We start from the raw sequence: 23,449 nt of genomic DNA, 5'->3' as shown, positions 1-23,449 counted from the left end.
AGGCTAGATACTCTGGAAGAGGAACTAATGAGGTAGACTTTCCATTTAAATAGATCAGTAAAAATATTGCAGTATTGCTTAAGTATTGATGCAGTGCTGCTATGTTCAAACTGTTTGGGTATGCTCGTCTTAACCCACCTACTCCTGGAAAGAAAATAGCAACAAGAAGATAGAAGGATTACGAGGTAACAGCTCACAACAACACTCCTCCCAAAGAGGCAAATAAAGACCCTACAGCACAGAAAAAAACAGTTTACATTCAGAAAGTACAGACAGGAAGTGAAACAGAGGGGCGTGAGGGAGCAGTGCTCAGTGTACGGGACATCCTCCAGCAACCTGAACCTACAGCATAATAATTAAAAGATGACTCAGGGTTACAGTCAAAAGAAGGAAAGTTTAAAGCCCAACAGTGTGAGAGGGAGCTGATGGCTCAGCCCAACTTTCTCATTCTGAACCCCAAAGAGCCACAAATAAGTCTGCAGTCTGAGAGCGAAGTGCTCTGATAGGATAACACGAAGTCGCGAAGATGTGTTGAGGCCTGTATATTCAGGAAAAACATTTAGGTGAGCATGATTTTACTGGGAACCATTAAAGAGAGATCTGAGAAACACACGAAAAATCCCAAAATCAAACGGTTTAAAACGGATCGTCCAATCAAAACCTCTGTTGCTTATGAAGGTTTCCACCTGTGTGAAGTGACCCTGAAGCAGCTGCACAGCGGTCATGATAAGAGCTTAGGAAAGGAGCTTGGATGCTTCCTTTATTCCTTCCTTTAGCAGCGAGAGTAAATAATGCTGTCGCGCAGCTGATTACAGCAGCTCTCATAAAGTTCTCCCATTTGTGAATATTGATAAACATAAACTCAGTCAGGCAGTTTTGTGTTTGTAAATAAAGTGAGTAACGTGGGTAAATATTTTAATCAGTGTATAGCACATCTACATGAACCCTGGTATCTGAGGGAGTTATTGACACAGCAGACAAAGAGTGTGAGAAGAATATTTGTGCCTCTGCGCTCGTGCCACGCCCTCCTCTTTATGTTTGCATCATACACAGTCACAGCATTTTGTGTCTACAGGTATGTGTGACAGTAATACTTTGACCTAAGGTGATTGTTGAAGTATATCATATGAACTGGGGATGTGATCATGCACTGGTCATCACTGTTTGACTTGACTGGTAACTGAAGTATTGCACTGGAAGTAAACTGGTTTATTTTTCCTTATCAAAGGTGTCAAACCGTGTGGCAGCAGCCTGCATGTATTTGAGCCCGAGGGACTGCAAACACAGAATACTTAGAGACAACGTCTCTGTCATGGTCACACATGTGAAACATAACTTGTCCGTTTGAGTTTATCTGAACACTGAGACCAATATGGAGCCTTTCATTCAGCCCGACACAGGAGAGCACATGACCTTTGGGTCATTCACTGATCACACCAGACAGGCTCTACTTAGACCATCAGGGCGTGTCATACAGGAAGCATGCTGCACACTGCCATGGAGGTCGAGTGGGTGGAGCTACTTGAGGAACACAGTCAGGGCGGTGCGCTCTGACCCACTGAGGCTCTGATGAGAGATAAGTTTCTCTTCCCCAAAAGTTGATTCTGCTCATCTGGACGTAGCGTTTTGTGGGAGAAACGTTTCGTCACTCATCCAGGTGACTTCTTCAGTCTCAGCTGACTGCAGGTTTCCCCAATCTAATAAACAGGACAACCGCTGCCCAAGCGAAAACCTGTAGTGATCCCATATGTGTCAGGAGTATCGGAGCAGTTAAAACGCATTTTTTCTAAACAGCGGGTCTCTGTGGCTTTTAAACCCCAAAACACGCTGCGCCAAAAACTGGTCCACCCCAAGGATCGGGTCCCCCGACACAAACAGAGTAACATAGTGTACGCTGTTAAGTGCCAGGAGGATTGCCAGGATTTATACATCGGGGAAACCAAACAACCTCTGGCTACAACACAGCAGAGCTACCTCGTCAGGCCAGGACTCTGCAGTCTATTTACACCTACAGGCCAGTGGACACTCTTTCAATGATGAGGATGTACACATCCTGGACAGGGAGGAACGCTGGTTTGAGGGCGGAGTCAAGGAGGCCATTTACGTGAAAAGGGAAAGACCATCTCTGACTCGAGGAGGAGGCCTAAGGGTACATCTGTCACCATCTTACAATGCTGTGATTCCCCAACTCTCTGTGAATGGGACTCATGGCCATTGATCAGTGGGTTTTGGTCAGTGGTTGTTGATCAATGGTCATGAGAATCTGCATAATTATGATGAAGGAACTGACCTCCCAGCCCATTGTTCCTTCAGTGGGCTGGTTTCAGTCATTATGCAAATGTGCTGTTTATAAGGTTTGGGGAAACCTGCAGTCAGCTGAGACTGAAGAAGTCACCTGGATGAGTGACGAAACGTTTCTCCCACAAAACGCTACGTCCAGATGAACAGATTCAACTTTTGGAGATTTATTTTCCTGGATGATTGAGAATGCATCAAGAAGTTTCTCTTCCAATCGCCAGAAAGATGAAACAGTTTACCCAAACATGCGTCACACTCACAGTTTGTCTGTCCGCCATGCTAATCTCTGCCGTCGGCTCGACTGTCAACACAAATCAAGGTTTCTGCTACAACCTCACTGACAGCAGTCAAAACAGGCGTAAACTTTATACTACTGGGGTTACTGCGCCCTGTCGTGACTTATCTCCAAACCAGATGTGAACACACGGAGACAGCATCGCCCCAAGCTGTAAGTATTTCACCTCTTCCAAAAATTAAAGAGAACGGGGGCTGTTTCTGGAGATCCTAGTGGAGGCGGTCTGTGATCTAGATGAACAGTAGTCTCGTCTCTCATCTCAAAGTAGAAGCTGCAGGATTAGAAGTCACGGCCATCTCAGACTCCAGAACCAATATAGATGTCATAAACTAAGGTGGGCTTCTTTCAGCTGCATGGGGACACTCAGTGACTGCATCAAAAACAGTAAACGACACTGATGCTGGACACAGACTGAGCTTAAGGAGACAGACTCAAGACTCCTTCACTCATCTGTCACGCAGCAATGCTTGGCTGAATCTTCTGAGGCTGTGAGAAGAACAGAATAAAATCAGTTTGATCAATTTATTGATTGTAATGTGTCTCTTTTCTTTCCTTTTTCTTGTAGGGAAGCTGATTTTTGTCCACAAAATGCCAGCATGCTGCCTGATCATTTAAGGATTTACACCAGGCGACCGCTATCACGGCGCTGCGAACACAAACGTGATGCTGGGACGTCCCAAACTTTAACAAAACACATGATTAAAAAAAAAAAATCTGAACAAAAATGTTATTCCCATAAAATGTTTATTTTTGGTCTCCAGGCTTTTAAATGAGAAACCCGGAGAGATGGAAGTCTTGAGTATTTGGAAGAGTCTGTTTTTGTTTTTGTGTGTTTGCATATTTAGTCTGAACTCTTTTGACTCTTTCATGCATTTATCATTTTACACTGATGTCGCACAAAGTCAGTCACAGCACTGAAGTAGGCTTAGTGTCTGATCCTCTGGGTGCAAACAGACATAAAAATCTATCTATGACACACACACACACACACACACACACACACACACACACACACACACACACACACACACACACACACACACACACACACACAGTGTATTACATGGAGTGTTGGATTAATCCATCAGGCCTGAGGACGGGCAACATGCCATCAGACATTTGGAAACTTTTATTTGTATTTATTGATTTATTTTGGACATAATGTGTTGCTGGTATCAAATTCAACATGTGCAAATATTTCTGAGGTTCAAAAACTGATGTCACTTCTTCTTCTTTTTCGTTTAGTAAAATGTGAGGTTGATTTCATCGTTGGAGTGAAACTTTGCTTTTTACACAGAAAACCATGTTTGCATAAAACACATGCAAAGCAAATGATGCATGAAAATTTTATATCTGCAGTTTTAAAATACAACACGAGGAGATGCAGCAAAACTAAAATGTTGGAAAACAAATAACTGCTCCAACATAAATGAATGAAGTGAATGAGCCATTAGGATGTTTTTGTGATTAGGATTTAAATGTCTCAGGTTGTGTCTTCACGCTGCTCATCACAGATTTGTTTAGATGATGCGTAAAGCCTTCACGGGAATTATCTTAATTACAACATTACTCAAATAACCCCGAAGTTGTCAGGCAGAAAGTCTCTGACATCTATGCAAACACAAAAGGCAAACACACAAAATGCTGCTTCAAATTCAAATGAAGACACCGATGCTTTCAAGCTTGTCCGTCTTTAAAGACAAACAATGCAGAAGAAACACAGAAAATGTGACGTTTGGGTAAAGGTTCGGTAAAGGGACGAGTCTGAGACTTAAAACTGAAGGAAAGCACGGAGAGGGAAACTCCTCGACATCCTGTTTGTTGTGCACGAGCTCTGTCTTTGTTTCACGGACGGACACTTATGACCTCATTTAGCTGTAATTAACAACCTGTTTGCATCTGCAGTGAGTTTGAATAGGTCGTCTTCTAAACAAATGGACTTTAATGAACGATTACTCACACTTCATCTGGTTTTACATACTTCATGTTGATGTGGGAGGAGGCAGAAACATCAGATTTATATTAGATGGAGAATTTTGAGTGTTCAGTCCATCAGCCTGCCTGCAGCTCCTCGTCTCAGGTACGTCATTGCTCTCATGAATAAACCTCAACAGAAGCTCACTGGAGAGGACAGAGATGATACCTTTACGTATTTATTAATTGTTCTATCATGTAGCTAATCTGGCAAAGCGTGATTGAGTTTTCTGTTGTGTATTATTATGATTATTTTTGTTTAACTGGTTATTTCTGAGTTCACTCTTACTGCGTCTCTCAGCTTGCTTATGACCAGTTCCTTGTTTTTAGGCTCCGCTTGTGTCTTTGTCCTTTGTGTCCCTCTCTGTGTGTCTCTGTTGATGTGTGTGTCCTTGTGTCTTCTTCCCCACTTTGTCATGTCCCTTGTGTTTAAGTCTCCCTTCGTGTGTCTCAGTGGTGTCTTTGTCTCCCTTCGTGTCACTCTCTCTCCCTCTGGGTCTCGTCTCATCTTGGCTGCATGTTTCCCGTCGTGTCGTTCTGTCATGTGTGTTCTCCCTGGTGTCATCTTCTCTGTATTTGTTTCTTAGTTATGTCCGTGCTCCATCTCCCGTTTCTATTTCCTTGAGGTTATGTTAAGCCCGTGTGTCTTGGGTCTGCTTCTCTGCGCTTCCTGTTTTATTTTGACAGTCTCGCGTCCCATGTTCAGTGTGTTCAGCTCGCTTCCTCCTGTCTTGTCGTTATGTTCATTCGTCCCAGCTGTGCTCCCCGTGTGTTTCCTTTCCTTTGGTTTAGCTGTCATTCAGTCTTTGTTCGTTAATCTTCCCAAATCTCTCCGTGTTCCAAGTTCCTCGTGTCCAGGTTTTCATGTCTGTTTGCTTTACGCTAGCTTTACGCAGCTTAGATTATTGTTTAGTTTCATGCTGTTTCACCTTTGCCCCTTTCTTTTGTTTCATCAGTCTTATTAAACGGCTCGTTTTTCGTTAGTATCGAGTTGTCTTCACGTTTAATTTGTCTGCATTTGGGTCCACTCCTCACTGTGTGCCCGTGCAGACCTTGACAGCATGTCCCTGATAAGAATATTGCTCACTTACATCACGTTTCTGTTCCTCTCTGAGCTCTGTGGATTTTTGAAAACTTTGTGCTAATGATGAAAAGAAAGATTTTTTGTATCCGTCCTTCTTTTTGTGATACTGACTTCTGTGCAGTTTACTGTGAATCTGCAGTTACATTACTTTGCATCTCAGGTGAGGCCGCTGACTGCAATGAATGTAGTAACTTGTCTAAAAATTTACCTTCTACATGGGCTGAGTAAACATTTTATTACAAAGTCATATATTTTAAGTAAAGATTCAAACTCCAGGCTTTGTTTCAGTAAAGCTCTGTGTAATTATATTTTGAGTCTGAGTCTGCTCTCATGCTGCTGCTTTCGTTATCGGCTGCAGATGATATTAATGACGACATCTTTACAGTCTTTCAGCTCTCAGTCATGGCCGGACGTGGAGTGATCCTCCTGCTGCTCTCAGGTCTGTGAAATTATTCCATCAAAGAACTGTTGAAGACACGATGTTGTACCATGACTGTAGAATCTGCCTCCTGTTCACCTACAAACTAAACCCTGGGACAAAGTAAAGTTGCAAACTGTTCTTTCAAAGGCTTTAAAAGCACACGCTGCTCGGACATGATTTCAAAATAAAGCTGACCACACCCATAGCTCGTTCTGCCTAGTTCAAATTCACAGGAACATATTTATGAAATTCATCTTGACGTAGCGTCTTCAGTGGGAAAAACGTTTCGTCACTCATCCAAGAGACTTCTTCAGTCAAGGAGGCCATTTATGTAAAAACATCTCTGAATCGAGGAGGGGGCCTAAGGGTACATCTGTCATGCTGTGATTGCAGCCATTCTCCAACTCTCTGTGAATGGTACTCATCGTTATTGATCAAAGATTAAATCATTGATCAATGGTCATGACTATTTGGATATTAATGATCAAGGAACTGACCTCAGAGCCCATTGTTCCCTCAGTGGGCTGGTTTCAGTCATTACGTAAATGTCCTGGTTATAAGGTTGGAAACCTGCAGTCAGCTGAGACTGAAGAAGTCACCTGATGATGAAACGTTTCTCTGAAAACGTCCAGATGAACAGAATCAACTTTTTGGGATTTCCCTACCTGGATGATTGAGCATCAAGACATGATTATGATAAATACATTAAAAACATTTTGGATCAGGTTATAATTATCACTGTTTTTTAGACCAAACTTTTTTTGTATCAGTTTTACATCTTTGAGGCTTGAAGCCATTTGTTTATGCTGAGCTCTCTGAAGCTCCCACCACAGTGGTGCAGAGTGGGTGAGGTCAGAGTGAACCATTGCAGCACACATTCAGCCCCTCTGTTAGAGATTTGCTGCTGTGATGGGACCATAGTCCTCTTGCATGGCTCAAGTTTGACTCTAGAATACTTTGTTAAACAGAGAAGTTCAATGTCAAATCAGTGACTGCATGATGCCCGGATTCTGTCCTCAAATCATTAGGCCTCAATCACCGTGCTGACAGTGGGTACTCGAGGTGGTCCATGTGATTAAAGGATGCACAGATGACATGATATTTCATGTAGATGGCACCGAATCACAATAACAGTCACCTCAAGTCGAGACTGAGAGTCCTGTTTGTAACTTTACATTTCAGTGACTTTATAATGACAAACAAACAAACAACATTTTAAAAGGTTCGAGCACCTTTTTGATTTTTTGTCATTGCTCAGGTTGTGTGGTGGTCTGTGATCTTCAGCCTGTGCAGCTCCACTACGTCAGTCAATCAGTGAGCTGGTATGAAGCTTTCCAAAACTGCAGACAGATGTACACCGACCTCGCTAACATCCAGGGACCGGCCAATAACTCGGAAGCCCAGCAGGCAGCATCAGGTGGAAACTTTTGGATCGGACTCATCAGGAACACGTGGAAATGGTCTCAAACAGGCCTGGTTCAGTCATCCTGGTTCCAGAACTGGGCCTTGAATGAGCCAGGGACGGGACAGTGTGTCATAATATCTCAGCCTGGGTTCTGGTTTACCAGAGATTGTACAGTTCAGAATCATTTCATCTGTTACAGTGGTGAGCTATTTTTAAATTCACCAACATCAGCATCAAACAAAGTCTATACTCATGCAAGATGCTGCACTTAAAAACATCACAGGTGAAAGTACTGCAAACAGAAAAGAACATAAGCATCAGGACGGTCCCTAAAAAACAGTCACTGGTGTGAATCTGTCTATTTTTTCCTTGTTCAGGTGCAACAAACGATCAAATCCTGGTTCAGACACCAATGAATTGGTCTGCTGCTCAGTCTTACTGCAGGGAGAAATACACAGACCTGATCAGCATCAGCACAGTGCAGAACAACACCAAGATCGCCGCTCTGATGCTGTTAAACACTCTAAACACCCCAACTGCTTGGATTGGTTTGTACAAAACATCGTGGGGGTGGTCAGATGGAAGCAATGCCACGTACACAAACTGGAAATCTGGGGAGCCTAAAGATGGTAAGGACTGTGCCTTAATGGAAACGTCATCAGCTTCCTGGTCCGGTGAAGACTGTACTAAGAATCATGACTTCCTCTGTTACCAAGGTGGGTCCTTCATCACTGCTTCCTCAGAGTATGATCTTCCTGGTCTGATGACTTCTTATTTCACTGCAGATGTCAAGCCTGCAGAGAAGAACATGACGTACAACGTGACGCACAACGTGAAGTACAACGTGAAGGTTCAGCTGAGGGCGGGATCTGCAGACCTGAACGACGCGACAGTGCAAGAATCCATCCTGCAGCAGGTCAGAGGACACGCGATGCCCTGACTCAGTGAGCGCACAGTTATAATAACTGTAATAATAAATGCAGGTACAGGAAGTTGCATTCCTGCAGCTACAGAATCAAATTTAAAAATAAAATATCAAATGAATGGAGCTCCAGAGAGCACATGAAGAGCAGCCCGTGGATTCAAACCCACGATCTTATGCTGTGAAGTGATACTGCAAGCGCTGCACCACCATGCCGCCCGCTTTAGTTACCGGGTAAATCTAAAAGTATCTCACAATACAGCCTCATAAGAAGCTGCTGAGACCTGGAAATAGGGAATTTTTCTTTTAGCTATAGGGTTTGTATGGAAGCTCGTTTCTGCCACTGAAAAAAAATCCATAACTCGAAATTTTGAGAACAGTAACTTGACTTTGACTTACTTTTCTCGAACTTTTGAGTTAGCGCTGCCAGTCAGTAATCTACGAACTCAAAACCGGATCGCAACAAATTAGCGCATTCAAGAGTATGTTTGCTGATAGTAACGCCATGTGATTCAGCTAATAACACAGAGATTTCATGAAGCCACGATGAAAATAATCAGCAATTTGTGCATTCATGACTGGCTGTAGCTGAGGGCTTCAGCTTCCGGCTGACAAGGAAATGATGTCATTCACGTAGATTACTGATCGGCAGTGCTAACTCGAAATTTCGATTTATTAACTCAAAGTTTTGAGAAAAGTAAGTCGAAATTTAAAGTTAATAACTCCAAATTTTGAGTTATTGATACTTTTTTTGTAGTGGCTGAAACGGGCTTCCGTAGTTTTGATATCTCTGAGTCCAAACTTATTATTTTTTTCATTTATTCTCCGTGTGCTCGCTATGAATGTTTTCACTGGTCCCTGATAAAGTCCTTGACCCTTCTTTTATTTGCAGTTACAGAACAATCTCAACATTACGCAGTTTCATATTGCTCTAATTTTAGAATTTGATACTTTGATACTGCTGACCATCGTGTTATCCTTGAAAGGCTGAGCTATCAGTCGGGTGGATCAGGGTCTGTTTTGGAGCAGTTCTCTGCCTCAGTGATGTTTGGCTCTGTGTGCAGGTCCTTCTCCTTCCTGCGGTGTACCGCCAGGTTCTGTTTTGGGGCCTTCATTGCTGCTGGTTGCGATATTTATCATGGGAGGTGCTATATAAACAACATTTTACTTTTTAACTTTATTTTTGTAAATGATCAAGGAGCATGTGGTGGACATCAAAGAACTGCAGCCAGACTTCATTTTTTTCCCGTCATCATGAATCGGTCGCACTTTATAGCGATAAAAACTTCATTCACCTCGACCAATCGCTAAGGAGCTTCTGTTGATATATGAAAACTGTGTTTCAGCTGAAGGTGAAGCTGGGGGAGGAAGGGATCACGGAGGAGGTGAAGCTGATGTGGAAGACGCAGCCTGATGGGAAGATTTTCCACAGAGTGGGTCCAACAGAGCCTCCTGGATACTCTGTGGAGGAAGACTGTGACACGGTCTAAACGTTTCCTAATTTTTATTGGCTGACGTTCATAGGCTGAATGAATTTATCCCTTAATCTTAAACTAGAGCGTGTCCCCTTGTTCTTTGTGCCCACTTGTGCTGAATGTAGCCTGACAAGGTTTCGATTTGATTTATTCTCATATTGATGAATTTTATTGACTGATGTTCTTCTAGCTGTCTTCACTATCATTACATGATCTGTGGATTAAACTGACCTGTTCCTGTACTTGTACAATGTCACACCTGCTCGAAAGCATGAAAATGTTCTGAACGTTTTGCTGGAAATAAACTGTCAAACCCATGTGCATTACCACGTCCGGCTCTGTTCTTACCTTATCAGACAGCATAGCTTTAGTTACCAGAACTGAGCAGATGTTGTAAGTAGAAAGAGAGAGCACATATTTCTCCTATACTGGCTTCCCTTCAGGTTTTTTCAGGTTTTGACAGGCCTGACTGTAGGAAAATTACAGGAGATCAACAGTTTCTGAAATACCTGCCAACAAAAACTGATTTGCGGGGTTTGAACTTGCCTTGAGTCGGTTGTATCGTGTCAGTCACAGGTTATTTACATGAGTTGTACCTAACAAACTGGCAGATGATTGTGATGTGTTGTGACTTGAAGATCAGCAAAATAAGAATAAAATAAAGCTTTAAATGATTTATTGTGGAGCACAAAGTATAATATTTGGATTCAAATTAGCAGAGTAAAAGTCAAAAGTAGCACTCTTCTTTTGTCTTCTTTTGCTCTTGACGAAGGCGGTCGCACTTTTTTTTCCTCCTCCTCTCCTCTCCCTTAGCTTCCCTGCTTAGCTTCTTGTGTCCTTGTCTAGTCTCGTGTTTTTTGTATTACTTTCCCTGGAACACTCTCTCACAGTCTGTGCTCTAAAACCTAAAAGAGGAATTATGGATTTGATCAACTGGTCTCTGAATGCAATTGACACCCCTTTCTCAATGATAAGTTTAGGCTTGGGTGAGCCCGACTGCTGAAGATATCTACCTATTCGGAACCATGATAACAGGGTTCTTGCTGATCGGAGCTGGCTTGGCCCTGGCTTATCGAAGAATTAAGAAAGCGGAATCGGCTGTTCAAACCCCCACAAGGCTGCACGATGGGACGAGGCGCAACTTCTCAGAATGGGCTCATTGAGTGCAGCACGGATAAGATCTTGGAGAAGCTTACGGCTGCCGTGAATACTCAGAATAAGACCTCTGAGTGCAAACTGGATTACATCTTGAAGAAGCTCACTGCAGTCGTGAGTTCTCAGAGACCAGTGTTGGACTGTTAGAACAGCTTTGAAATTCATATGAGTTATTCGCAGTAAAGTAAAAACCACCATCACTTCATGCGGCTACCCCTTCGGCGCCAGCTGTGGTCTCAAGGCTGGAGCTGTACAACAACACCCTGATAACGACTGTGTTTAGACTGTTCTTCCTATTCTATGCAAGGCCACCTGGGTTGGCTGGAAGACTGTTTACTTAGCCTGGCAGGGCGAAGGACACTGTCTCAGCTGAACTCTGGACACGCACACACACACACACACACACATACACTTACACTGATAAGCACTCACTCATCCCCCCTCCCCTTCCAATGCCTTCGATGCTTGTTCCCTTCTGGAGAACACGGCGGATCTGGGCCCGCGCTGGAGAGACGGCGCAGTGGCAGAATGGCTGCTGTGTTAGCCTAGGATTACTCCTCACCCCCTACCCAAGGGCGTCGATTTGGCATGGACGGAAGGGACATGTCCCCACCAATATCCAGCGATTACTGAATTGTCCCCACCAATAATTTGATCTCTTCCAGTAAAGAAAAACAAACCCGATAGAAAGAAAAAAAAACGATCTGTCAACGTCTCATTCACCCAGCGGTGCAGAAAGAGTTAAATTACGTTCTCTACCTCATGTGACAAATATGGCCAATGTGATTGGCTGTGCCTTTCAGGGAGCTCTGTTTAGTTTTAGCAGCGGCAAGCCTGCGCTGCGACTCCTGCAAGGAGGAGAGGAGGACGGCAGCACAAAGGAAGAACCTGGATATAAGAAAGTATTTTTCAAAGAAACCTGTAAGTCACTTAAAGTCAAGTTCACTCATAAAATGTGTCCGTCATAATAACGTTACAGGCTGTGCTAGGCTTTGGCCCACATCAGTCTGAAATTGTATGTAACCATAAATAACGTGTTTTGGAAACTAACTGCACAACAGGCAGCACTATTAGTTCTCTCAGTCTCAGAGCAGCATTTCTAATTTTGATTGAAACTGTCAGAGAAAACGGAGCCTCGAGCAAGCCAGGATATTAGTTTACAGACGCTGTTAAAATTATATGTTTAACGTTAAAATGTTGGTGACACAATAATTTCATCCTAATAGTGTTGACATATTCATAGGGTTCATTTTTGAGACAAAATATCATGAGGTAGTCGTGATTTTGCAAATATTTCAACTTGTAGTGCAGTTTGCACAAATTGTTTTAAAATTGCACTCACCCTACAAACATTACTGATGAGTCAAGATCTGCACAAATTGACAGAAACACTGAAGCAGCTCCACATTTTATTCTTCTTGTCATGTATGTCCTATTTGTCAGATGACAGAAGAACTAACACAAAGCTCAGAGAGCAACGGTGATACAAGATCACAGGTGGAATTGGATGATGACTTGTTGGTTCATGACTGTATTTGAAGCACGTGTGTGACTGCATGTATTTGGAATGTCTCACTGTTATTTATCAGGTGACAGAGGCAGCTCTGCCATGTTGTAGCTCAGACAGAGGTGAAGAGGCGAGGTCACAGGTGACTGACTGATGATTTGGTGCTATAGATTAACTAGTATTTATTATCATGACAGTTGTTAGGCTGCTGATGTAAATTGATTCATTAGTGTATATTTGACAAAGAATCTGAATTGACATGTCCCACTTTTTATATGGCACGAATCAATGTGGTATTTTATCAGGTGGCAATATGTCCTAGTGCAGTCAGAGGGGAAGGGCCAGGGCCAAAGGTGAGGCACATCAAGCACAGAATAATAATTTTAATCTGAGGATAAAACGCATGTACTGAGGCTGAAAGAAGCTTCAGTGTCTCAGAAGACTAAAAACATGGCTATGGTCAACAATGACTCAAATGAGATTAAACAATGCTGCTGTATGCCATGTTCACCAGGAGAGGCTGGACAGTATAGATGTAAAACAAATATGCCAGCAGTTTATCTCAGTTAACAAGAGGAGAAGGCATGTGTTTGGCTCCTTCACATACTGGACATTGAGTTGTTGTGTGGGGCACCAGTAGTCCATGTCTGTTGCTGTAACAGTAGTTCATGTTTAGAATAAAAAATCCCAGTTCACTGATTTGATCGGGGCAACAGTGCCTAAACTGTTGCATGATTTTGCTGAGAGATCTTTTACTTTGTGGTAATCTTAGATGAGTAGTTTTATGGACAAAAACCACCAGGTCATTCAGTGTTCCCTTAGTGCTAATGTATCAGAGATGTTGGTGTACTATAACTGAAGTAATGTTGTTAAGTCCTTAAAGTCATATTCTTTTATTGTCATGACTGTATTTGAAGCTATTTTTTATTTTTGTATGATACCTGATTTATATGGAATATAAAAAAAAAAAAAAAAAAAGGAATATAGCTGAAGTAAACTAAAGTCTAAAATACTTAGTCATTTGTTTAATAGTAATTTAACATTATATAATTAACATATAAAACTATGAATTGTGATTTTTTTTTAAATGGTTTAAAAGCATGTAGAATTGCATATGTAGGCAAGTATATTTCTCCTCTTTTTTATTAAGAAGCAAAAACAAAAAGGAAAAAAAAAAAAAAAGAAACAGGGCAGGGTTCCGTGGTTGAATCATCCGTCCCCACCAATGCCAGAACCAAATCTACGCCCTTGCCCCTACCCAACCCTGTTGCTGGTCCGCTATTGTTGTACTGTGGACATTTATGTGCTTTCTGTGCAGAGGAGTTTTTTGTTTCCTGTTCTCATGCTGTCCTCCTATAGGAGCCCAGCATGAGTAGAGGTCTCTTTTTTTCCTCTTGTACTTTCCCATTGTAGTGTACATTTCAGTGGTTTTCTGTAACGTAACCGTTCTCTGACTTGTATCCACATGTGATGTCTGTGTTGTGTGTGTAAGGTCGGGGGGCGGGTTCATTCCACTGCAGGGCAACCTGCCACTGCATGTGGCGAATAAAATTTGAACTTGAACTTGAACTTGAAATACTTCAACAAAGTACGAGGAGGCTGTGTAAAACTGCTCTTCACTAAAGTAAGTAAAGTAAATTCATGTCTGTAACATCGGTGTCCACGTTTTAAAAACAGTTGGAACTTGTAACTATTTCATAAATTAGAATGAAACCAAGCAGGATGAGAAGTTATAGTCTCACATCTGACTCACTGAAGAGAGCGATCAGTCAGGTCAGAGAAAATCTGATTGTGTTTAACTGTAACAAAGTATCTGAAGAGAGCAATCATTTAGTGATCGTCATCACCTGATGGAAACACAGGCGTCATATATGCAGAACAGACAAATGTTTAGTTAGTTTTCAGTGTCGCCTCATTGTTCATCTGTTAGAAGCGCTCACTCTTATCCTGATCGAGTTTAAAGGAGCTGCCATGTTTGGTCTTTTTTACTATACACCATGAGAGGCAGAAAGACTCAGGAATCCATTTCATTTATACTTCGTATTCTTTCAGATGTGAAGTCACCGCAGCCCAAACTCTGGAATGTGCATGTTTTATGAGTGATGTCATCCCTTTAAACAGCTTGGACTGCAGGCCTCAGACTCGGAGAATCATTCGTTTTATCGATCATTGTAATTAATAAAAACCCACAGCTATCAGCCGTCGTGATACTTTATCTTAAACATTTATTTTTCTCCTGCAGTCAGCTAAAACCAACGCAGCCCGTCTGTGGCGAGGATGCTTGTGGTGCACACCTGCTCCGCGCAGGGAGGCGGGCACAGTCAGGTTAGTCGGGTCTCCACGTGTCAGTGAGTCCGCTGCACTCTCTCCAGGTCTGAGCTCAGCTCCTCATCATGTCGGGCTCCAGAAGAACTGTGGACGATATGAAGGTCTTCTTTCAGTCCTGCAAAGGCTTCGATCCGCACCAGACTACGGATTTTTACAACAGCTGGGCTGAGACGTACGAACAGGTGAGGAGAAAGAAAGCCCTCCTGGGCTGACTCTGCGTGAACCAACAAATAAATATCAAACACGCGCTTTAACTGGTCTTTGGACTCAGTCTGGCAGTGAAGACCAGTTCTTACCGTTTCTTTTTTGTTTCTTCTCAAATAATCAGAATGTTTCCGCCCTGACCTCAAGAAAAAAACAAAAAGCCCCGAAAACTTTCAGATTGGACCTGAGATTTTCTCCTACTAACCCTAAACTCACAGGTGTGGAGCTGACGGAGTGAGCTGCTCTAAACGAGATGGAATATTCACAGTTTATTCATTTGACATTGAGTTGTAAGAGCAGATTATTTAATCTAAGAAAGTTTTAAATACAAAATGAGCGCTCAGAGCTGTCATCGTCATCTATCGAGGCCAGATTAGGTCGCAGTGCGCTGTTCTCTGCTGCCAGAGTTCACCAAAGAGACGCAGCTTTATGACTGAAAGCAGTGGAGCAAATCAGCGTAATGATTCATTTATAAAAATGCCTCCATGTTAAGTTTATATAAAAAGATGCAGTCGGGTTGTTTCTCTCTGAAAACAGTGTGGCAGTTTAAATCAGAGGGGACACTGGTGCGTCAAAAAGCCCCGACGACGGAACATTGATCCGGAGGAGAGTTTCATTATTACAGAAGATTGAGCCGTTGAAACCTAAACTCTGTGTGGCACAGCTGACCCGATGAACACCGAACATTCACCATCAGATCTGGTTTTGTGGAGACACGCTGAGTGCCGTGTGCGTAAATGTAAACGCGTCATATGATACGTGAGGGAGAGCGACATCTGTCCCACAGGAAAGAGGAAAGAGCAAGAGAGGAGACACTCAGGGAGGAGAGCAGCAACTGATGAAGATGGTTATGTTTTTAATTTCAGTTTGACGTCACAGGAGGTCACAAGAAAAAAGCAAGCAGTGCATTGCCGTAAACAGGCCGCTCATGCTGGAAAACAATTGGAAATTCTGGAAAATTCTGGAAATTCAAATAATTCTGTAAAGAAGAGTGAGCAGAGCTCCGCAGACACGTGAAAGACTCATTGCAGGATATCACAAACACTTGATTTCAGGTCTTGTCGCCAAGTGTGGCACAACTAGTTATTATTTATGGGACAATTATTGCAGGGAGATTTGGGAAGTTTTTCCCTTAATAAATGAAATCATCAATAAAAAATTTGTTTACTCGGTTTGTCTAATGTCACATTTGTTTGATGATCTGAAACATGTGACAAAAACAGCACTGGACAGCCTAAATCCCAACAGCCAATAAGAATACTTTGTTTTTTCCGCTGCTTTATGTTGACAGGATTCGGAGACAATGAAGTACAGAGCACCACAGCTGGCTGTAGATTTTCTGAACGATCACTTCTGTGGAAATCGTGGAGACGCTCAGGTTCTCGATGTGGCCTGCGGATCTGGACTGGCTGCAAAACTGGTGAACCAATAACTGGAAAACTCTGGAAGGTGGCACCTTCTAATAACTGGAAGGAGCCGTCACTCTGAGCTGATTTGAGACTTATAGATGTTTAAAATGCTGATGATGTCACAAATGGGATTCAGGAAGTTTTACTGTGGTCAGCATGAATCACAGTGAGGACATGTTCAGATTGATCTAATTATGGAAAAACACAAAACAACAACATTTTAATGAATCCCAAATCAGTTTTGTAAAATAGTAAATGCCAGGCAAACATGAACTTACAGTCTTACATGTGATTCTTTTTGAAAGTGGGAAATTTCAGCAGTTATTCAAAATCTGTGAAATTCATCCTCAGACGAACATCCAGAGTTCATGGTACAGGCTCAGAACTGATCATCTTTTCTCTGTATTTAGATGTTTGACCTCGGCTTCAAACACTTTGTGGGAGTGGATGGTAGTAAGGGCATGCTGGAACAAGCTGCTAAGAGTGGCCTTTATCGGGAACTCAAACTAGCCTTACTGGGAACAGACCCACTGCCTGCACAGACTGGTACATCACACTCACACTCTGAGCTAACAAAGCACAGACCCGACAGACACATTAGCACCACAGACAAGAAGACAGCACCTCCAGCTGATAGTAAAACAACACAATTGAGAATAACAACATCTGATTTTTTTTTTTTTTTTTTTTAAATAGAAATATGGGGGGCTAAAAGTGCCAAAATAAAACAAGTAAATAAATACATAATTAATTAAATTGGTCATTAATAATTTAAATGTTTTTTTTTTAAAGATAGTTAATTACTTAATAGTTAAGTAATTAACTATTTAATAATTCATTTGCTACAGCTCAACATGAATTAATTTTATCTGTCAACCCCACCCGTCAAAGTCAGGGGGCGGTGCTAATGCAGTCAAAACTTTTGCTACCTATTTAATTTTATAAATATAAAAAATACTTTTATGGAGGATATTGATTAGTTAGATGCTCAAAATATTGTAGCGGGTCAGGGCTGTTTGGGGTTTGACAGCTATGTTCTGTTGTTCCAGGCGGCAGCGTTATGTTGCCATGGTTACAGGTGACGCTCTCTCTGCGACTGTGTGTTTCCTGGGTGGAGAAAGCGCCTTTTTGTTGTTGTTATGCTAGAGCTACGCCGAGCAGTGGAGCTAGCGGTGGTGTTTTTCTGTTGAATGCTAATAAACGGCTGTGCTGCCTGGCTAACTTGCGGGAAGCAAGACCAAACGACACCTCTGTCTCCTCCTTGTCTGAGCTCGCCCCATTGGTGTCAGAAGTGGGATAGTGCACCCTCGCCGGAATGGAGAGAGACATTCAGAGGCTGGAGCAAGCCGTCGAGGAGAGCATTCGCTGCTTGGGGAGCTGGCGATTGAAGAGAGAGGAAGCGACCGGCCATGTAAGTCCCCCGACGGGTCCAGACGGCGCGAGCGCACCGTGGCAGCAGCCCGTTGCGACAGACGCTAGGACAATGCTTCGCGGGCTTCCTCTGTCGACCGACAGTGAGCAGTGGTGCCTACAACGCCAGCTAAGGTACCGAAATACAACGGGCTAACCCCGCTAGAGCCCTACCTCTCACAAGTCCGGCTAGCAGCGAGGCATAGTGGCTGGAGCGACGAAGAGGCTGCTATGCACCTAGCGCTAGCATTGGAAGGAGATGCACTGCAGGTACTGCTTGACCTAGCCCCGGCACAGCAGCATGAGCTCCAGGCCCTTACCATGGCACTCAAGAGGCGATTTGGGCAGCGGCACTCCACTTATCAGAGCAGGGAGCAGCTGACCAACCGGAGCCGTCGGGCAGGGAGAGCCGGGCACCTTTGCAGCTGATGTGTTGCTATATGCTCGTCGTGGCTACCCGGAGTTCCCAGCAGCAGCCCGTGAGGAGCTTAGCCTGCATGCTTTTCTGCGAGGACTCTTTCCAGAGCGACTGCACCAACACGTCCGGCTGGCCATGCCTCGAATTCTCCGTGAGGTGCTCCTTGAGGCTGAAAGGGCCGAGCTGGTGCTCACCTCGCGACCTAACCAGCAGGTGATCCCGCCCCAAAGACCAGAACTATTTGGCCTCAGGGAAACGAGAGGGGGAGCGGTGTAGCAAGGGGACCACTGCTCCAGCTTCCTGCCCCCCTCCAAGAACGATCTACGGTGGTGGGCCTAGTCGGGCACCTCAAGGGACTCTACCTGAGCTGCTGTGTTGAGAACCAGCCCTGCCGGGCCCTGGTGGGCACGAGGTCTACCATTTCCCTAATACGACCTGGTGTGCTCCCTGGAATGTCCGGGACGCTTGTGATGGGTTGGTCGCCCACCGACACCCAGCTGATGACGGTGACGGGGGAGAGAACTGACATGCGGGGGAAGAAACTGTTGCAGATCTGAGTGGAGGATCTGGAGCTGGTGCATGACTTCTGGCTTGCTGACATCCAAGACCAGTGCATCATCGGCCTTGATCTGCTGACCCGCTGGGGGGCCTGCGTTGACACCGCAAAGCTGGCTATCACTCTTGGTACAGAGACTCTGGCCCTCCAGTGCGGTCAAAAGCAGGGAACGGAGGGGACCAGAGACAGACAAGCCGGGCTTCAGGCAGCTGCTGCTCAACAGACTTCGGACGCCGGAGGCTCTAGACCATCTCTACTCGCCGCAGCCCCAGCCTCTAGGCCCGACAAACCTCCCTCGACCGAGACAACCCAAGCTGTTGATGACCTGTGGCAGCGCAGCAGCGTAGGTCTCACCGTTGACCAGTGCCAGCGGTTGAAGTGCCTCCTGGACGAGAATGTGGACATCAGTGCCGCTAGTGACGAAGACTGCAGGCAGACGCGGCTGGTTCAGCAACACAGGCTCTGCTCAACCCATCCATCTGCGCCCACACCAGCTGCCCCTCTCGAAATGACAGGAGGAGCGGGCCCAGGAGGTACTGGGCGTGGCTACTGCTCAGGCCACAGTCAGCGGAGGGGGATGGCTCCCGTTGACAGCTGAAGCGGGAGCAGGAGGCTGATGCGACATTGGTTCAGGTGGGGGCCTGGCTGGAGGTGGCACAACACCCAGGTTGGACGGGGGTTTCGGGACAGGGGCTCGAAGTGAAGGCCTACCACTCCCAGTACAACAATCTAGAGACCCACAACGGCCACCTATACCGGAGATGGCGGGCCCCTGGTCAGGGCAAGGATCTCCTGCAGCTGTTGGTGCCTCAGTCACTGCGGTCGCAGGGGCTCGAGCTTGTTCATGGCTCGGTGGGGGCCGGCCACTATGGGAATGCCAAAACTCTCCGCCGTCTCAGGGGACGGTTCTACTGGCCTGGTTGTCGACGGAATGTGGAACTTCATGTGCACTGCTGTGACACCTGCACGGCACGGAAGGGCCCCACTCAACGCTCCACTGCCCCCCTGCAGCAGTACCTGGTGGGGGCCCTGATGGAGAGAGTGGGAGTGGACGTCCTAGGGCCTTCCCCCGTCACCGAGTCAGAGAACCGGCGCGTGTTGGTGGCCATGGACTGCTACAGGAGGCGGAGGGAGCGGCCGCGGGTGGTTCATGACTACACCCGCCAGGCCCAGGCCAGCGCTGGAGTACGACAGAAAAGAGCCTGCGACACCAGGTGCCGAGGGGGAGCTTTCGTGCCTGGCGACAAGGTTTGGGTGTACTGCCCGGTTCGCAAGAGAGGAGTGTCCCCCAGGCTGTGCAGTCACTGGCAAGGGCCGGCGGAGGTCATGGAGCGGCTAACAGAAGTGGTGTACTGGATCCGCATGCCGGGCCAGGGGTGCATGGTGGTGTTGCACCAGGACAGACTCTCACTGTACCGCCCGCCCGCTCCAGCAGCCGCCGGGCAGGGGATGCTGGTGGCACCCCATGCTCTGATCCGAGTGACTCTTCCCCTGCTGGTCGAGATCGGCCTGTACGCCGAAAGAAGACATTTGCAGGACTTTGTGTTGGGTAATGGGGTTGTCGGGGACGACTTACCCCTTAGGTGGGGGCTATGTAGCGGGTCAGGGCTGTTTGGGGTTTGACAGCTATGTTCTGTTGTTCCAGGCGGCAGCGTTATGTTGCCATGGTTACAGGTGACGCTCTCTCTCTCTGCGACTCTGTTTCCTGGGTGGAGAAAGCGCCTTTTTGTTGTTGTTATGCTAGCCCTACACCGAGCAGTGGAGCTAGCGGCGGTGTTTTTCTGTTGAATGCTAATAAACGGCTGTGCTGCCTGGCTAACTTGCGGGAAGCAAGACCAAACGACACCTGTCTCCTCCTTGTCTGAGCTCGCCACAATATATTTATGTTAATAATGGTCTGAAACTACAGTGCATCACGGATCAAACACAAGAGAAAAAGGAGGGAAGACAAACAGTAAAAGCAAAAACAAGACATAAAAAACCTATCAGAGTAAAACATGAAACTATCCATGAGATGAAGATTAAAAATAAAAACACTTACAGAGGAACACAGGGGGCATTACTGCAAAGACACGATAGAGGAAGGAACACGAGAACATTACACAAGATAGAAGTGCAACAAACAAAGTAGAACCAAAACTTAGAAAAACCCACAACGTGACAATACCAACTTTCACACAAAAACAACTAACTCCTCTCTAATGAACTCTTCTCTAGTTCCTCTAAGTAACGCCTCTCTAACTCACTCCGATCTAACTCCACTAACTAACTCCTCTCTAACTAACACCTCTAAGTAACTCCTTTAACTAACTCCTTTAACTAACTCCTTTCTAACTCCTCTTTAACTCCAACTCCTCTAAGTAACTCCTCTTTATTGAACTCTTCTCCAACTCCTCTCTAACTCACTCCGATTGAACTCCTTTTACGAACTCCTCTCCCTCCTGGTCTGCTCCTGGTTTCAGGTGAGTTTGATGTGGTGATCATTGTTGGTGCTTTACGTGATGGTTTCGTGCCGGTCAGCATTATCCGGGAGCTTTACAAAACTACTAAACCAGGTAACCAACCAACTTTCAAACAAACAAACTGATGTTAATCTGAGTGTGATCTTTTTTTCCCCCCATTTAATCTAAAACTGTTTATCTGATGTGATGAACTCAGACTGTTCTTTAGCTTTTAATAATAACATAATCAATGCTCGGATGTGATTTTTAGAAGACAGACCACCACACACCTGCTAAGGATATAATAAAAATATTATATTATTGTCAAGTGTTTTCTGTCTGTGAGGTGCCCACACTTGAAAAAGACCAGACTTTGAATTTCACTCAAATTTATTTCTGACCAGTTTCAGGATCATGCAGTCAATAAGGTAGTTAGATAGCTAGGTAGATAGTTAAATAGGGAGTTAGGTGAAAAACCTTTAAACACAAAAATAAAGAACATTTCGTTAATCATTCAGATAAATTAAATGCATTATATAGAGTACAAATGAAATAAACTTATACACTTCAATAAAACCATTTAACATAGACAAAGGTACTTAGCCTTAGCTAAACTATCATTTAACCCAGTTTAAGTTGTTTTACATTCATTGGGTTTTAATCACAGAGCTGAGTAATTTCAAACAACGAAGATGAAATAAACTGTGGTTTTCAAATACACAAAATGTGTCTACCTTACATTTATACATCTCATAAACAATTACATTTTCAAAGTATACATTTTAAAGTTTGCAAATATTTTAATAATGACTTTAACCAAGGATTTTCTTTTACAAAGAATTATTTACCTTAAATTAAACCAAACACATTTACACTAGTTTTAAGATTTAACCAAGGATTTGGGATAGCTATTTTTAGTATTAATTAACATAAATGTGGGAAACACCATCTACATAAACAATTTATTCAAACTTAAACATTCATTTTAATATCAATATAATTTGTTAAACTTAAATGTAGTAACTATTTCCCGATGCATAAATACACACAATTGAGCTTCCATAGGTCCCAAACATATAAGCAGCAAATATGAGTCCAAGAGCTTACCGATAGCCCGTCTAGTTCAAAGTCTTCCTCACAGTGCAAAGTGAATTATGCCTTGTTTGCTGTCCTCTCAGTATGTCGCACACGGGTCGAATGACTGCGGCATGCATTTTAAGGCTTACTAGGCACGCCCGCCCTTGATTGCTCTAATTCAGCTCACCTGGCGGAGCGGTGCACACCAGGCCGTGCTTAGTTGTAGATTGCACACAAGGTCCAATCAGCAGCAGCACAGAGCAGGTAGTGGCAGGAGGAGGAAGAGAAGAGTAACAGCCACACCTACTAGGTCAACGCGACAATTATATTATATTATATTATATTATATTATATTATATTATATTATATTATATTATATTATATAAAAAATTATCTGGTTGTTGTTGGGTCTTCAAATTACAGTAAATGCGACCTCAGATGAATAAAAACACACAATATGTGACAGCATGTGGCAGAGGACTCATGCTCTCCTGACGTTGGAGCACATCCTACAGTGTCGAGCAAACCTGAGCAAACTTTTTGTTTCTCAAAGAAAGAAATATTCATAAATTGTTGTGGTTTTGTTGTTTTTTCCTCTTTCAGGGGGCTACGTCTGCATGTCCAGAGTGGACCCAAAGTCCGAGTCTGGAAACAAATACAAAACATCTATGGAGCGTGAACTGCAGCTGATGGTGGAGGAGGGCCTGTGGAGCCCTGTGGATACCAAAGAGATGCACAGATACATGATAGATGTTTATAATGATAAAAGCAAGGATGAGAAAAAGGAGGATTTTCTCCATGGAACCATGTACCTGTACAGGAAGTCTCTTAATAAGCTGTAAAATTAGGACTGGAGCCAAAAATGTGAACTTAAAGGTTACATATTCGTCGAGCTTGTGCTGGCGTTGGCGTTACAGTACAGGGTGCCTTGAATGGTTATTGTTGTTTGTTGGTGATGTATGTAAATTAAACTGAATTGAATCAGAAGTCCAAGTCAAGTCCTTCTAAAATCAAACCTCACCACTGGGCAGCCATCATGACAGCGTTATCTACAGAGGCTTGCAAAAGTA

General features: G+C 44.0%; 1 protein-coding gene across 1 annotated transcript; it reads left to right on the top strand.

Annotated features, from left to right (window-relative positions):
* Positions 1-10,999: 10,999 nt before the first annotated feature.
* LOC135933612 (methyltransferase-like protein 27) lies at positions 11,000-23,221 on the top strand. Its single transcript, XM_065471726.1, has 7 exons — positions 11,000-11,143; positions 14,779-14,861; positions 14,944-15,046; positions 16,360-16,488; positions 16,888-17,023; positions 21,324-21,416; positions 22,983-23,221. The coding sequence occupies exons 1-7, from the start codon at positions 11,000-11,002 to the stop codon at positions 23,219-23,221; spliced, it is 927 nt and encodes a 308-aa protein (XP_065327798.1).
* The last annotated feature ends 228 nt before the right edge of the window (positions 23,222-23,449 follow it).

Source organism: Pelmatolapia mariae, linkage group LG10_11 (genome assembly GCF_036321145.2).
Source record: "Pelmatolapia mariae isolate MD_Pm_ZW linkage group LG10_11, Pm_UMD_F_2, whole genome shotgun sequence".
Classification (NCBI taxonomy): Eukaryota; Metazoa; Chordata; class Actinopteri; order Cichliformes; family Cichlidae; genus Pelmatolapia; species Pelmatolapia mariae.
This window is presented reverse-complemented; position numbering and strand designations above follow the sequence as displayed.

Coding starts and splice junctions, on each gene's coding strand:
- LOC135933612 (XM_065471726.1), top strand. CDS start 11,000: ATGGGACGAGGCGCAACTTCTCAGAATGGGCTCATTGAGTGCAGCACG. Junction 14,862..14,943: donor AGGGAGGCGGGCACAGTCAG/GTTAGTCGGGTC, acceptor GTCGGGCTCCAG/AAGAACTGTGGACGATATGA. Junction 16,489..16,887: donor CTGGACTGGCTGCAAAACTG/GTGAACCAATAA, acceptor CTCTGTATTTAG/ATGTTTGACCTCGGCTTCAA.